The 13,067-nt window shown below is 51.8% G+C and overlaps 3 protein-coding genes across 3 annotated transcripts; 2 read left to right on the top strand and 1 right to left on the bottom strand.

The window, feature by feature from the left end:
• Nucleotides 1-785: 785 nt before the first annotated feature.
• PG997_002437 (uricase) lies at nucleotides 786-1,752 on the bottom strand (the record flags this gene model as incomplete). The annotated part of the gene is made up of 2 exons (XM_066806752.1): nucleotides 786-892; nucleotides 969-1,752. 2 exons carry the CDS (start codon nucleotides 1,750-1,752, stop codon nucleotides 786-788), a joined length of 891 nt encoding a protein of 296 aa, XP_066674048.1.
• Nucleotides 1,753-4,873: 3,121 nt separating this feature from the next.
• PG997_002436 (HR1 repeat- rho-binding protein) lies at nucleotides 4,874-8,948 on the top strand (the record flags this gene model as incomplete). Its single annotated transcript, XM_066806751.1, has 4 exons — nucleotides 4,874-4,929; nucleotides 5,015-6,966; nucleotides 7,019-7,269; nucleotides 7,326-8,948. The coding sequence occupies 4 exons, from the start codon at nucleotides 4,874-4,876 to the stop codon at nucleotides 8,946-8,948; spliced, it is 3,882 nt and encodes a 1,293-aa protein (XP_066674047.1).
• A 1,010-nt stretch (nucleotides 8,949-9,958) lies between these two features.
• Nucleotides 9,959-12,004, top strand: PG997_002435 (uncharacterized protein; the record flags this gene model as incomplete). Its single annotated transcript, XM_066806750.1, has 8 exons — nucleotides 9,959-10,059; nucleotides 10,124-10,332; nucleotides 10,633-11,098; nucleotides 11,170-11,215; nucleotides 11,359-11,385; nucleotides 11,455-11,769; nucleotides 11,827-11,865; nucleotides 11,966-12,004. The coding sequence occupies 8 exons, from the start codon at nucleotides 9,959-9,961 to the stop codon at nucleotides 12,002-12,004; spliced, it is 1,242 nt and encodes a 413-aa protein (XP_066674046.1).
• Nucleotides 12,005-13,067: the final 1,063 nt, after the last annotated feature.

The following is a 13,067-nucleotide window of genomic DNA, read 5'->3' as shown; positions in this document are numbered from 1 at the left end:
CCTGAAGCATTTTCATCTGGGCTGAAAGCATAACGATGTCCTTTCGATGTCGGCTTGATATATTTCTAATTAGCTGCATACTGATACCAAGAAATGTTTAGCCAGTTTATCAAGAACGGCGTATTTGATATTATCTAGCAGACCGCCAGTGCTTTGCAAGCCAGAACGTATCTGTTGCCGTATGTTATCGTGTGCCCTCGTTATTTTAAGTGGTATTTATATTGCCGGACTCCAGGTAAAAAGAGCTTCAACGAGGCCACAACTATGATCTCAAAACGTAGCTAGATGACCCTAGTTTGTATTTCTGATCTTCGACCAGGGGCTCATAGCATCTAGACGTCATGTATAATGTAGGCTGGTTTTCTCGTCTTGTTCCAAATGATATATCCACCACATCTCGAGTCTCGATATTTTCATTGATAGGAGTAACTTGACTCGATGGCAATAGAGTTATGAAATCAATACCCTCACTGGGTTTCCGGTGTTTTTCTACGTCGAAGGTGTGACAAACCCTGCCACACCATCCTATAGACTGGCCTTGGAGCACGAGCAGCAAAACTTCATTTCTTCTTCCTTAGCGGTGGCATCGCCGTTGTATTCCCTTTAACTAACAATCTATTCAAATAATCTGAGGGGCTGACAGGTATTGTAGACTTGAGACGTAATGTCGTAAAACTCCGAATGGACATATCTGACCTATCTGATTATCGCCTAGCCACCTAACACCGCGGTATAGCAAGGTCGCATAGCAGGTCATGATGAATGGGGAAAGGTATCTGTACATCTTAATCACGAGTGACTTCGCACTTGATCAGACCATTTGGTCCTGATTGGGGAGCGTAGACTTCGGCGTCCTTGCCGGTATTCTTGACTCCCTTGTGCCACGACAGATCTAATGTGGTGGTTAGCAGATATTTCTTATCACGCCTTTAACGAAAAGAGCGCAGAATCATCACTGTTAAACTTACCGATCTCGAAGTAGTGTTTGTTCGGCAACGAATAGGAAGCCGACTCCGTCTCAGGGGCAACCTCCAAGATCTTCTCGCACATGACGTACATGGTATTCTGGACGCTGGGGCTGTTCTCCTCGGCGAAAGTCTTGAAGGTGATGTTACGAGCGTCGTCGTAGGCCTTGTCGAAGACGGCCAGCTTGTCCTCGACGTCCTTGACGCTGGCAAACTTCTTCCACTTCCAGGCGGCGTCGACCTCGGTCGACAGGATGCGGTCCCAGGTCTCGGGCAGCGTGGTGAACTCGTCACGCACGAAGCTGTGGAACATGGAACCGGTGCTCTTGAGCACCAGCAAGCCCGCAATACTGCTGCGGATCTCGACGCCATCCGCGCGGGAGACACGGGCGTGCACGTTGCGGGTGTCGTTGCCGTCGCGGTAGAAGGAGTGCGGGTGCGGCTTGCCGTCGACCTGCATGCGCGTCCAGCGGTACTTGACGATGTCGATGTTGGCCGCCGTCATATGCGGGTACGTGTCGAGGAAGTGCTGGCCCAGCTTGGCGGCGAACAGCTCGGGCGGGTTGACGGGGAACTCCTTGGCCTTGATGTAGATGGTGTTCTTCATCGAGTCCGTCGCCACCACGGGCCCGTTGTCCGCCCGCGTGTACGAGACGTCAATGTCGCCCTCCAGCAGGCAGCACACCAGCAGCTCCGAGGGCGTCTCGACGCCCGTCGCGGGGTCGCGCTCGCGCTTGAACACCCGGACGTTGTCCTTGCCGTAGCTTGCGGAATCTAGACGAGCCATTTCTGGTTTCTGCGTGTTGATGATTCCCTGCAAGAAGACTGAGGAAGTTTGCAAAACAAGAAGAGGTAGATGCTCTTTATCTCAAAAGACTACTTCTAGAAGTTGCGCACTCGGCGGCGGCAGCAGCAACGGGCCAAATGTAAGTATTAACCTCGTGTGAAGCAAGTGCGATGGTCAAGCTTGCCGGGTATCTCCGGATAGCGAGCGGTGGCGACGACAACAAAGAACTCAGTACTCTACAGCTGGTGCAAAGGAATGACAAATGCGGATGCTACTGATGTCTGTATGTAATATGTGATGGGCTAACGAGCATGTTCAGACGGATGGAGGGCAGCGCAATGTTTTATATCTTGATACGAGTATATGTTTCCCCATGCGAAGTGAGCATCGGAGGACGCCACGAGCAGCGGCTAACCGCTAGTTGCCGAAAGGTAGGACTACTTGCCTGCTAAACATGGAGGTTCCCTCTTTTTTCCTTCCCTGCTGCGGGCAAATGGCTTACAGACAGAGTCGATCTTGAGGAAAGTGAGCACAGAAAACCACTCGATACGCGGAGGACGCCGATTACCCCCTTCGGACTTGAGAGCTGGTGATGGTTCATGCTGCACGGCCGACCCCACTCGGCTCTCCCACCGACTAGGACTGGGGTTGTCTTGCCATTGACTCTTGACCTCTACCAGGGTTGGTATTGAGCTTATCAGTCCATGCCAGAACGGAATACTGCTTGATAGGCGATGGCATACGGGCACTTTGTTAGTAGTAGAAAACCTGATACAGCCGGGACTTTCCCCAGCCCAGCGCACTTCGGACGACTCTTTAAGTATGCACTTACGAATCTGGCAGAATCCAAAGACGATCGATCCCCTGAGGCACGTAGCAACTGACCGTGTGTGTGTGTAATAAGTTCTGGTGTAAGCAATGCTGTACCTATTCGGAGAACCAACCAACCCAACCATTCAATTGCGGGGTTGGTCACGCAGAGCGAAAATAAGGGTCTCAAAGAGCCTCTATTAAAGCCAAGCCTGTTATCAATATTGATCTGGATCTGGAGCTTGACTTCGAGGTCGTACGACTTCTTCCTCCACACCCGGACCTCCATATCTCTCCATTGTCAATAAGTATCCCTAATGCCTCCAGAGAAAGATAAGTGGCGATGTCGTTTCCACAATTGCCTCGTCGTCTCGAAGTGCACTGCTACACATATCCGGAAGGTTATCAGTTCACCTCACTTCACCCTTTGCTGAGCCCGATCAGAGCATGCACTTCCTCTTACCAACATTGGCCTACATGCTAGGACTGATGCCGGTTACCTTGGCCGAGGAGCGATGGTACATATGTATTGGTACACTTGTGATACTGAGGTGGCATGATCCATTGGCAAGCTCTCATATAAGTGGCCGGCTCGTTGGCATTATGAATGTGAAGAGGGCACCAACAACTTCAACGTCGCTGTAGAACAGATGATAATCACAAGGAAAATAAGTTCTATATTATCTGGATGAACCATTGTGACTAGAATGCCCAGGACATATACCTGACAATAGTGAAATGAGCCTAACATATATTCTACCTACTATGTCTTGGGCTTGGGGATTTATTAGACTGTTGGTTCATGGTAGCTGGAGCTTGCTGGCATGGGATAACTAATGATGGTCCGCGGCATAAGATGTACTTGGCTTCTATTGTAGATGGACGGCCTACCCTCTGAGTATCAGGTCCATCCAAATGCCCTATAAATACCATCACTATTGGTGAGCGACCACATGCACTTGGATTGACAGCACTCATGACTCCTGATTCCTGGAGGGAGCCTGCTTGCCTGGTGCATTTGGAGCCGCCCTGTGAAACATGCTGGGGGTTCTGTTGGATTGGTAGGTGCAGGGTTAGCGTAGTGTCGTAGTGAGTGAGTGAGCAAGTGAGCAAGTGAGGTCACCAACCAATCCAGTGCCGCCCGAAAGCACCCCTGTCGCTGAATCAGCTTCGGCACTCTGTAACGCTGGCAGGCGGGCGCACTGCCTACCTCAACTGCATCAGAGACATCGGATCAAGACCCAAGGTTCAATTCTGATAACCATGGCGCGAAGCTTTGCACAGATGCACTGGAAATGATATCCTGCCATGCCCCATTCTCCTCATTTCCTACATATCTATAGACCCTTGCCGCCAATCGTCCCTGTGAGAAGTGCAGGAGGCCTGGTTATCGATCGCACCCGGTTCTGGCTCAAAGGACACTCGTTTGGAGGGAGACTGCTGTGACTTGCACAAGTTGAGTTGCGCTGGATCCCACTCCCACGTTCTGATACAGACCTCGACGGCTCCAGGTCCACAATCTTCCTACTTTTGCAGCGACGCGAGATCCAGTCGCTGCTGCGGCCGACGTGCAACATCCAATCGAATTGCCCTTCACCGACAAGATCCCACTGCTGCTGTTGTATCGTGACTTAAGCCTGTCAGCTGGCAATCGGCGTTGTTACTGCTTAGGCACCTCCTCCAGCGACAATCGATTTACGCACTTGCGACCGACCCCGACTCACCATACCGTACCTATAGCCTTGATATTGACGAGATCGTACAACCGCCTTCGTGACGGGACATTTTCTCGAGTCCTCCAGCTGTGCAAGAGCCGGCATTGTTCTATCGCAATCACGACCGTAGTAACAAACAGCCTGCCCAGACCCTCCAGTGATAGCAGGGTGTCGTTTCTGTGCATTCGGCAGTCGCAGACGTCGCTTCCACTTCTCTCTACCGCCTAACCCTATTCTGCAGCTGCTCCTTCACCTTTTTGGCAATACTAGCTAGGCTGCACGCGATTGCCGATACGAGCGCGACTCTTCGCCAAGCAGAATCGCATTTGCTCTGCACCTATCGCTTCACCAGCGGGCAACAGTTCTACCCCGACCTTCGACAGCCCCTGCGATCAGGACCACTCTCCAGAGTGAAGCGATATACCTTGGCCTTATAAACCTAAGGCAGCGATTACTCCTCAACAAAGACATAGAGCAGAGCACTCAGAGAGCCCCTGGTCCCCGCCTTGTCTTCGAAAGCCATATGCAACCTTATATCGAATGAGCTGTCCTTGGCGAATGTCCCACATGGTGGACAGCAGGTTGGGTCTTACACAATGCTGAGCACGTCAGTTACTCCAAACCAGAAGTCTCTGGCACCACCCCAAAACAGGTACATCGGCAGCTTCTTCAGTTGCGACGGGTCGCCCAAGTCTGGATCGTGATGGACTCCAGCCACCCTCCACAAATGGTGGAAGGAATATTGCCGGCTCGGCTTCGACTTACGCAGCACGAGGAGGCACGTCGCTCAACCCAGCTCCGGCGCCAGGAAGCTTCAGCTCAGAATTGCGAAGTCAGATAACGGCATCAAGGGCCGGCTCGCGAGCGGACGTTTATAACCTCGAAAAGTTGGAGGAGGACGATGGACCGACAGCTGATCAGACGATCAGTACACTCAAGGAGGCACTGGGCCGGGAGATGAAGATCAAGGAAGGAAGCGAGAACCTCCTTGAAGCTTTGAACATCAAAAAGGCCAAACAAACCAAGGAGCAGCGAACTCGCGTCGAAGCAGAGCTCAACTCGTCGAACCTGAGAATCAAAGATCTCCGGCAGAAGCTTGCGGATGCCCAGCGCCAAAAGGCCTCACCGGTCACACCGACGAGAGCGCGCAATGAGGGTCTGTTACAGAATAACGGCGTACGGTCACCACCTCCTAGCGCATCCCGCAGTGGCGCGGGGTCGGATTATGAGGACAACAACACAGAACAGTCGCCAAGCTTCGCCCTTGCTGAAATATTGCAAGCACTCGAAGTGGAAGGCCTGACTCCGGAATTCTACGTAGGGCGTGCCAACAGCCTTGTCGATCTATTCAAGAGATACCCCACCCTGAAGTATGACTTGGTATGGTCTGTTTTTGGAGACCGGATGCAAGTGATGCTATTAAGCGACAGCCGAGAGGTTGTGGCAGCAGGCTATCGCATGATTCGGTACGCCATCTCTGACGTCTCCTCGCTCAAGAAGATCCGTAGCCTCAATACCGACTATATGGTGGTGGTATCATTAGCCAAGGATCGAAAAGCGGACGTAGAGCGCGAACAAGCTCTCAAATTCGTGCGGGCATTCCTCGACGTTAAAGACGGGATTCGAGAGATTTCTCGAGCGGTCGTCAGGACCATTGCTTCAGTCGCCGAGCATCCAGATGACAGGCTACGTCCGATCTGTATCGAGACGTTGGCAGAGATTCTCCTGAGAGATCCTGCTCTACTCGTTGCGTGCGGAGGCATTTCACCGCTGTCCGAGGCCCTATCCGAGGGAACATACAAGTCACCGGAATCCTTGGCTTCTGCCCTGCTATACCTGCTGGATGCCCCTCAAACACGCAAATATCTGCGAGCGGGATACGAACTCGAGGTCATGTTCACAGCGTTCACCGACGCGTTATTTTCATACGAGAACGTGGTGAAACAGAATTCCAGAGCCATTTCGACCGCATTAAAATCATGGTCGGGACTCATGACATTGTCTATGCACAACTACAGAGCCATCGGATCTCTGGTCTCAAGCTTGATCATACCGAACCCTGCGCTGCGTGAGACGGTGATAGACTTGCTCTTTTCCCTCCTTCGCATCAAACCTCCTGCCTGGGCAACATCGTTCCTTGCTGGAAGGCGCCTAACGACTTACGGCAGAGTGGCAACCTTGAAGTCCACCACAGTGGCCAAGGGGGACTCCATGTATGAAGATGAGGGTGCCGAACAAAACTTTGTGGAGCACTATACTGCACTGCTGTTGGCTATTTTAGTCAAAGCTGGGATGATGCATAACCTTCTGCAGGTTGCCCAGGATAATGGGAACCCTCCGTTGAAAAGGAAGACGACACTCCTGATTGGCGAGGTCCTAAAACTTGCAAGTCGCTTGCTGCCACCGGACTGGAGTAGTGAACTGCAATTATTGCCAGAGCTGTTCTCTGCAGCTGTTGAGTTCAAACAGGATGCCCGCTTCAACGCCACGGGTGTCGTTTACCAGATCAGCAGCGTGAGTAGGACACTCTACCGATCGTCGCCAACAAATTTCTCTCAAGGCAATATGTCGTTGGGCAGCGCAAACGAACAGCACGGTTCAATCGAGGATGGCCCAAAGAATAACACTTCGCTGAACACGGATGATGCCACATTCCGCCAGCTACTCATCGACTCTGGAGTGCTGGGCAGTTCCAACCCCGTTGAAGTGGAACTGGGATGTTGTCCTGCGCATCATTGAAGGGCCCCTGACCAACGGAAAGCGGCTCGAGGAAGCAATCAAAGCCTCAAAGTTCGTAAAGAGGGTGATGAGTTTCTACAGGCCTTTCAAGTATAGATTCTCTGCGTACAGAAGCACCCGCACTACACAGAAATATGTTCGGGTCGGCTGCGCTCTGATGCACACCTTGATGCAAACCCCTGAAGGATCAAGATATCTGGCCGACAACAAGCTTCTGAGGCAAATTGCCGAGTGCATGGCCCAATGCGACCCAGTAAGTGGTTCTTTGGCCTAACCAAGCCACTGTAAAATCTACTAACCATTTTGAAGACCAGTGGCCTCACTGCACAATACCCAATGTTTGCGAAAGACAACCTCACCGATACTCTTTGCTCAGGGTACTTCCCAATGTTGGGAGTATTAAGTGGCGATACAAAGGGACTGCAGCTACTTGAACGATGGCGTATTTTCAACATGATGTACCATATCGTTGATTTGAAGCAACGGCCAGACTTGATCAAGATTCTATTGACCAACTTTGACTACAGTCTTCAGGGCCATCCTCGGGTACTCTTGTCCAAGGCATTGACGGCTGGCACAAAAGACATGCGAATCCATGCCACCAATGTGCTGCGAAAATACGCCATCAAACAGCGTGTTACTCCATCGGGACAGATTGTTTCTGATTCCAAATGGGCCATCCAGCTTTTGGTAACACAACTCTATGATCCCGAGGTTGAGGTGTGCGCTACTGCAGTCAAGATTCTCGAGAAAGCGTGCAACAGCAAGCATCTACTCGAGTACATTGTGGAGTGTCGACCAGCACTAGATCACTTGGGTGAAATAGGGGCTCCCCTGCTCTTACGGTTCTTGTCTACTTCCATTGGATACCATTATCTTGATGGTCTTGACTACATTAGCAATGAGATGGACGATTGGTTCCTTGGACGTAATGACTCTTACGTGAGCCTCATTGAAACTAGTCTCGCCAGGTCGTTTCTGGAGAATCCAGATGATCAGCCTCATCGCTTGAGCATCTACGAGGATGAAATGGAGGCAGACCATGATAGCCATGTGCCGCCTCATTTCTATCGTGAACTGACACGCACAAAGGAAGGATGCAGGCTCCTTGAAGATAAGGGGCATTTCGAAGAGTTTGCGTCTACAATACGCGACTATGGCATGCAGGCTGAAGACCCTGAGACGCTCACCAAGGTCAAAGGATGCATGTGGGCTGTTGGCAACGTAGGATCCATGGAACTCGGGGCCCCTTTCCTGGAGTCGACAGATGTCGTGGAACACATTGTCAAGATTGCCGAAACACATGAAGTGATGAGTCTGCGAGGGACGGCCTTCTTTGTCCTCGGGTTAATCTCTCGATCTGTGCATGGACTGGAGATCCTATCCGAGCTCGGCTGGGATTCCAATACATCGCCTCTTGGCACATCCCTTGGTTTCTGCTTACCGAAAGACCTCTCCAAATTCCTTTCCTTTGAGCCCTGGACGCACGAGACTGCTTCTTCTGTGGTGTTGCCCGATACGCAGAAGACCATTGTGCAATCGCCACCCGCTGTTATGAAGGACCCTGATGAGACCAATCAGAGAGTCCTTGAGCTCATGATTGAGTTGGGCAATATGGTGCTATACAAGAAAGCGAAACAGGAGCTGTTCACTCTGAGGCAGAAGAAAATACCCGGCTTCCGGCAACCGGCGCTCTTCAAGCGAGTTTACTCGCTGCTCGAGAACCACCATTACCGCCTGGGAGATCGCCATATGATCATCGAGCTATTTGACAAGAGTGTCCTGCGGAACATAGTCTACGGAGACGAAAGCGAAGACGAGGTGGAAAGTAGTAGCTCTGGCGATGAACAGAAGACGGAGCGTCAGAGGAGCATCAGTGACCCTGCGGAACTCGAGAGGGACTTCATTGCGACACAAAAGTTTTCCATCTAAGAGTCTTGGGTCACTTTATCATATCGATCTTGGATCTTGGATAGTGGCGGGAATTTCCAATGGGGATGCAGTAGTTTGTTTCATGGGGAGTTTTCCCCTAGGGCATTTGGGAAATGGAAAGTCATTGGGGTTGCATAGTGCTGCTGGAGTTGCCCAGGAAGAGCAGCAGGCGTTGGGCTTTGGCAGTTTCGTGATTAACTCTGTGTATATTACTCGATCAAGCAGCATTCAAGGGACGGCACAGGGCGTAGATAGCACTCAGGAATGGTACCTTAAGGCGAAAAAAGCAGTGTGGGTTGGGCGTTAGTATCGGGGGTTCGGGGGTGACATTATGTTACTGTTAACTGCTTCCAACTTCTTTCTGAGCTCCAGTGATGACGAGAGCGCGGACCTATATCAGGGACAGTTCGAATACTTGAGCGTGCATGTCTCAAAAAATGTTAGGTAATCTGAAGCTAGTAAGCCTCGAGTGTTCATGCACACACGGCCCTAAGAGGTAGTTGATTCTCAAACACCGGATAACGTGACGACACTGATGACATTACTGCACCCATTCACAGAGGCAGAAACGCCCTATTTCCTTATGCCCCACCCATCCCCGCTATGGGCGTCGTAAGGAGGACATCGTACCATTGATTCACCTTCGGCGTGAGCTAATGGTCTAAGATAGTTGGCTGAAGGCAGCGACGGTGGGTTGTCGACTTCGATATCGGCATTGTTAGGGTCGCTTGGAGCGTACATCAAGCCTGGAAACACCCGAAGCGCCTGCTTGCAAGTTGCGGGACAAGCGCTCCTCTGAAACTTACTTTATGTACATAGCGCAACCATCCGTGACACCTTCCCTCCATACCCCATTTGGAGTGCTGGTCCAGTCACCTACATAGCTACCTACTTACTCAGCATCTCGACAACTGGGATTTGATTGTTGAAGCAGGCCGTTCACCCATTCACCATCTTTTATTTCGTAGAACATCATCCATTCGGCAAGATTATCTTGCATCCACGTCGCCATGAGTATGAGTAACACGCAGCTTCCGCCGGCAAGCTCGCACAATCCCGAACTTCGGGGCCGGGTCTTGTTGGTGGCTGGCTCCGACAGTTCGGGTGGCGCGTAAGTCATTCGTCCCCTCTGCAGACCAACACCCCAAGACCGGACTTCGGAACTTTTGATTCAGGGATGGGCTAGCTAAGACGCAATCTAGGGGTCTCGAGGCTGACCAGAAGGTCTTGGCAGCCCACGGCTGCTATGCCATGACAGCCACCACCGCATTGACTGCGCAGAACACGTTAGGGGTTGACGATATCTATCATATTCCGGCCGATTTCGTGAAGAAGCAGATTGATGCTGTGTTCAAGGACATCAAACCCGATGTCATCAAGACAGGTGAGCCTTGTCTCTGAAAATTGGCGGTGCTGTTGAAAGTCTGGCCTCTAACCCCTGTGGCTGGCTTAGGCATGCTGGCCTCAGCCGAGACTATTGCTATGGTAGCCAGGGCATTCGGAAGTTACGATGTGAACAGATTAGTTCTGGACCCGGTAGGTTGATTGAAGGACTTTTCGTCATGTAGCAAGCCACTACTTGGTGCATTGCTGACGGAGAGTCCAGGTCATGGTGGCAACCACTGGCAAACAGCTCCTCCCTTCAGAAGCAGTCCATGACTTGAGGGAGCTTTTGCTGCCACAGACCTTCATCGTTACTCCCAACATCCCGGAGGCGATGCAGCTCCTGACCCTGCCCGGGAAGGAACCCCCGGAGATCCGAAACGTCGACGACCTGGAGGAACTGGGCCGAAGCCTGCTCCAGTTAGGTCCGGAGTGGGTCTTGGTCAAGGAGGCCACACGCCGTTCAAGGCGGATGGCACGGTGGCCCAGACGGACGAGGAGAAGGAGTTGGTGTATGACGTGTTGGTCAGCGCCGACAGCGTAACGCGGATCAAGGGCGCCTACCAAAAGTCCAAGAACACCCACGGCACCGGCTGCTCGCTCGCGTCGGCCGTGGCGGCGAACCTGTCCATGGGGCTTCATCCTATACCGGCTGTCAAGGCCGCCTGTGCATACATCGAGGCGGCTATTCGATTTGCGCCTGGTTACGGAGAGGGTAACGGTCCTCTGAACCACTTTCACTCTATGTACACCCTACCGTTTGCGCCGTGAGTACCTTCATCCAAGAAGCAAGGTATGCGAGAACTAGTGAAGCTGATGGACTGCTCTTACTATATAGGGACCGTTTTGTCGACTACCTCCTCGACCGACCTGATGTGGCCCCGGTGTGGCACAAGTTTGTCAACCATCCGTTTGTTCTCGCCATGGGAAGCGGCGAACTCCCCACGAGTCGTTCAAGAACTACTTGATACAAGACTACCTGTATCTTGTCCATTTTGCGCGAGCCAATGCGCTGGCTTCGTACAAGGCGAAGAGCATGGAAGACATCGCTGCGGTAAGTGCCTGCTTCCAGTCCCGAGTTACGAAAGACGCCATTTGCTGATCACGCAAACTGCTGATTTAGGGAGCTAAAATCGTGACGCACATCAACACCGAGATGAGCCTACATCTTGACTACTGCGCTTCCTTCGGCATCTCCAAGGAACAGATCGAGGCCACGGAGGAGCACCAGGCCTGCACGGCGTACACGCGGTACGTGCTGGACGTGGGCATGTCATCGGACTGGCTGGCGCTGCAGGTGGCGTTGGCGCCGTGCCTGCTCGGCTACGGCGCCATCGGGCAGGCCCTCCACGATGAGAAGAACCTGGCAACCAAACGTGAGGGCAACACGTACTACAAGTGGATCTGCAACTACGTCGCCGAGGATTATGTCGAGGCGGTAAGGACGGGCCGTGCGCTCCTGGAGAGGCACGCCAGCGGGCTGAACTTGGGGCAGGTGGAGGAGCTGGTCAAGATTTTCATACATGGGACCAAGGTGAGTTGCTGTGTTACTTCCCCCGGAATCTCGAAGCGATGTGAGATCTAGGCAAGCGTGAGAGAGATTACATATACTGACCTGATGGGCGTGATGGTAGATGGAGATTGGATTCTGGGAGATGTTCCCTTCCGCATAAGTGTCCGCGGATCCGCAGGGACTAGGCAGGGGAGGAATGGCCTCTTTTAGGGTCAATGGGGGATGGACACCCGCATGATATGGAGTAGGAGGGCCTTCTTTTTGATATTTTAGACATCAACCAAACCAGCGAAGCACGTCGGGGTGTTGGCGGGCATGTTTGATTTTTCGGCCCAAATACGTGTGAATACTTACTGTTGGCCGCCTGCACACACACACACACACATGCATAGGCCTTTCATTCAATACAGAGAGCGTGCTTAGGTACATACATGTACTTGCTACATGACCTGGAAGCAACCTGTGAATAAAAGACAGTGTTTGCTCTTGCTTCGGCTGCCGAAAGCGGCGGAGACTTTGCTCAGCTTCTTTTTCTGCTGCTCACCGACCAGATCCATTCCCATGCATGCTAGTGGGCGGCTGTTGTTGTCCCTGTATCTTTCTTCTCTTTTTTTTTTTTTTTTTCGTCCTCTTCATCGCCTGCTGCCCCCTAACTAACAGTGAACCCACTAGAAAAAGTCGCCTGGCAATGCCGACTTGGGGTCAGCGCAGGTGCGCAGGTGGGGTTTCTCGGGAATCTACCTACCAACCGAGCTTATCTTGGGTTGGACTAGCAATCAGGGACTCGTGCATGGGCTCCACTTCTTGACTAGCCAGACCGCGATTGGACCTGCCTAACAATGGCAGAAAAAAAATCTGGTAAGCAGCGATTGCCTATTTTTTTTTTCTTCTCCTGTCTTTTCGCCGCTGCTCAACTAATCTCCGTTGGCATCATCAAAACCCAACTCCCATCATCCATCTCCATCCCAGTTTTGTGTGACTTTCCTCTTTCTCCCTTCACGCATCCTCTCTTTCTAAAAGAAAAGTCCCTTCAGGTTTTTTCTTCGGTCTCTACACTACCTCGTCTGCATCAAAACGCGTCGCAGATTTAATCTCAGATTCCGAAACCTGAATCCCCAAACCACATCAAAACACATAATAATCCGATTGCGCTGAGCGGCAATATCATCCTCCCAAACAACACAAACACACACATACACGCTTCACGCAAGATACCCAACTCC

Source organism: Apiospora hydei (genome assembly GCF_038363865.1).
Source record: "Apiospora hydei strain CBS 114990 chromosome Unknown utg000003l_segment0_segment0, whole genome shotgun sequence".
NCBI lineage: Eukaryota > Fungi > Ascomycota > Sordariomycetes > Amphisphaeriales > Apiosporaceae > Apiospora > Apiospora hydei.
Note: the sequence above shows the minus strand (reverse complement) of the source record. Positions and strands in the feature narration are given on the sequence as shown.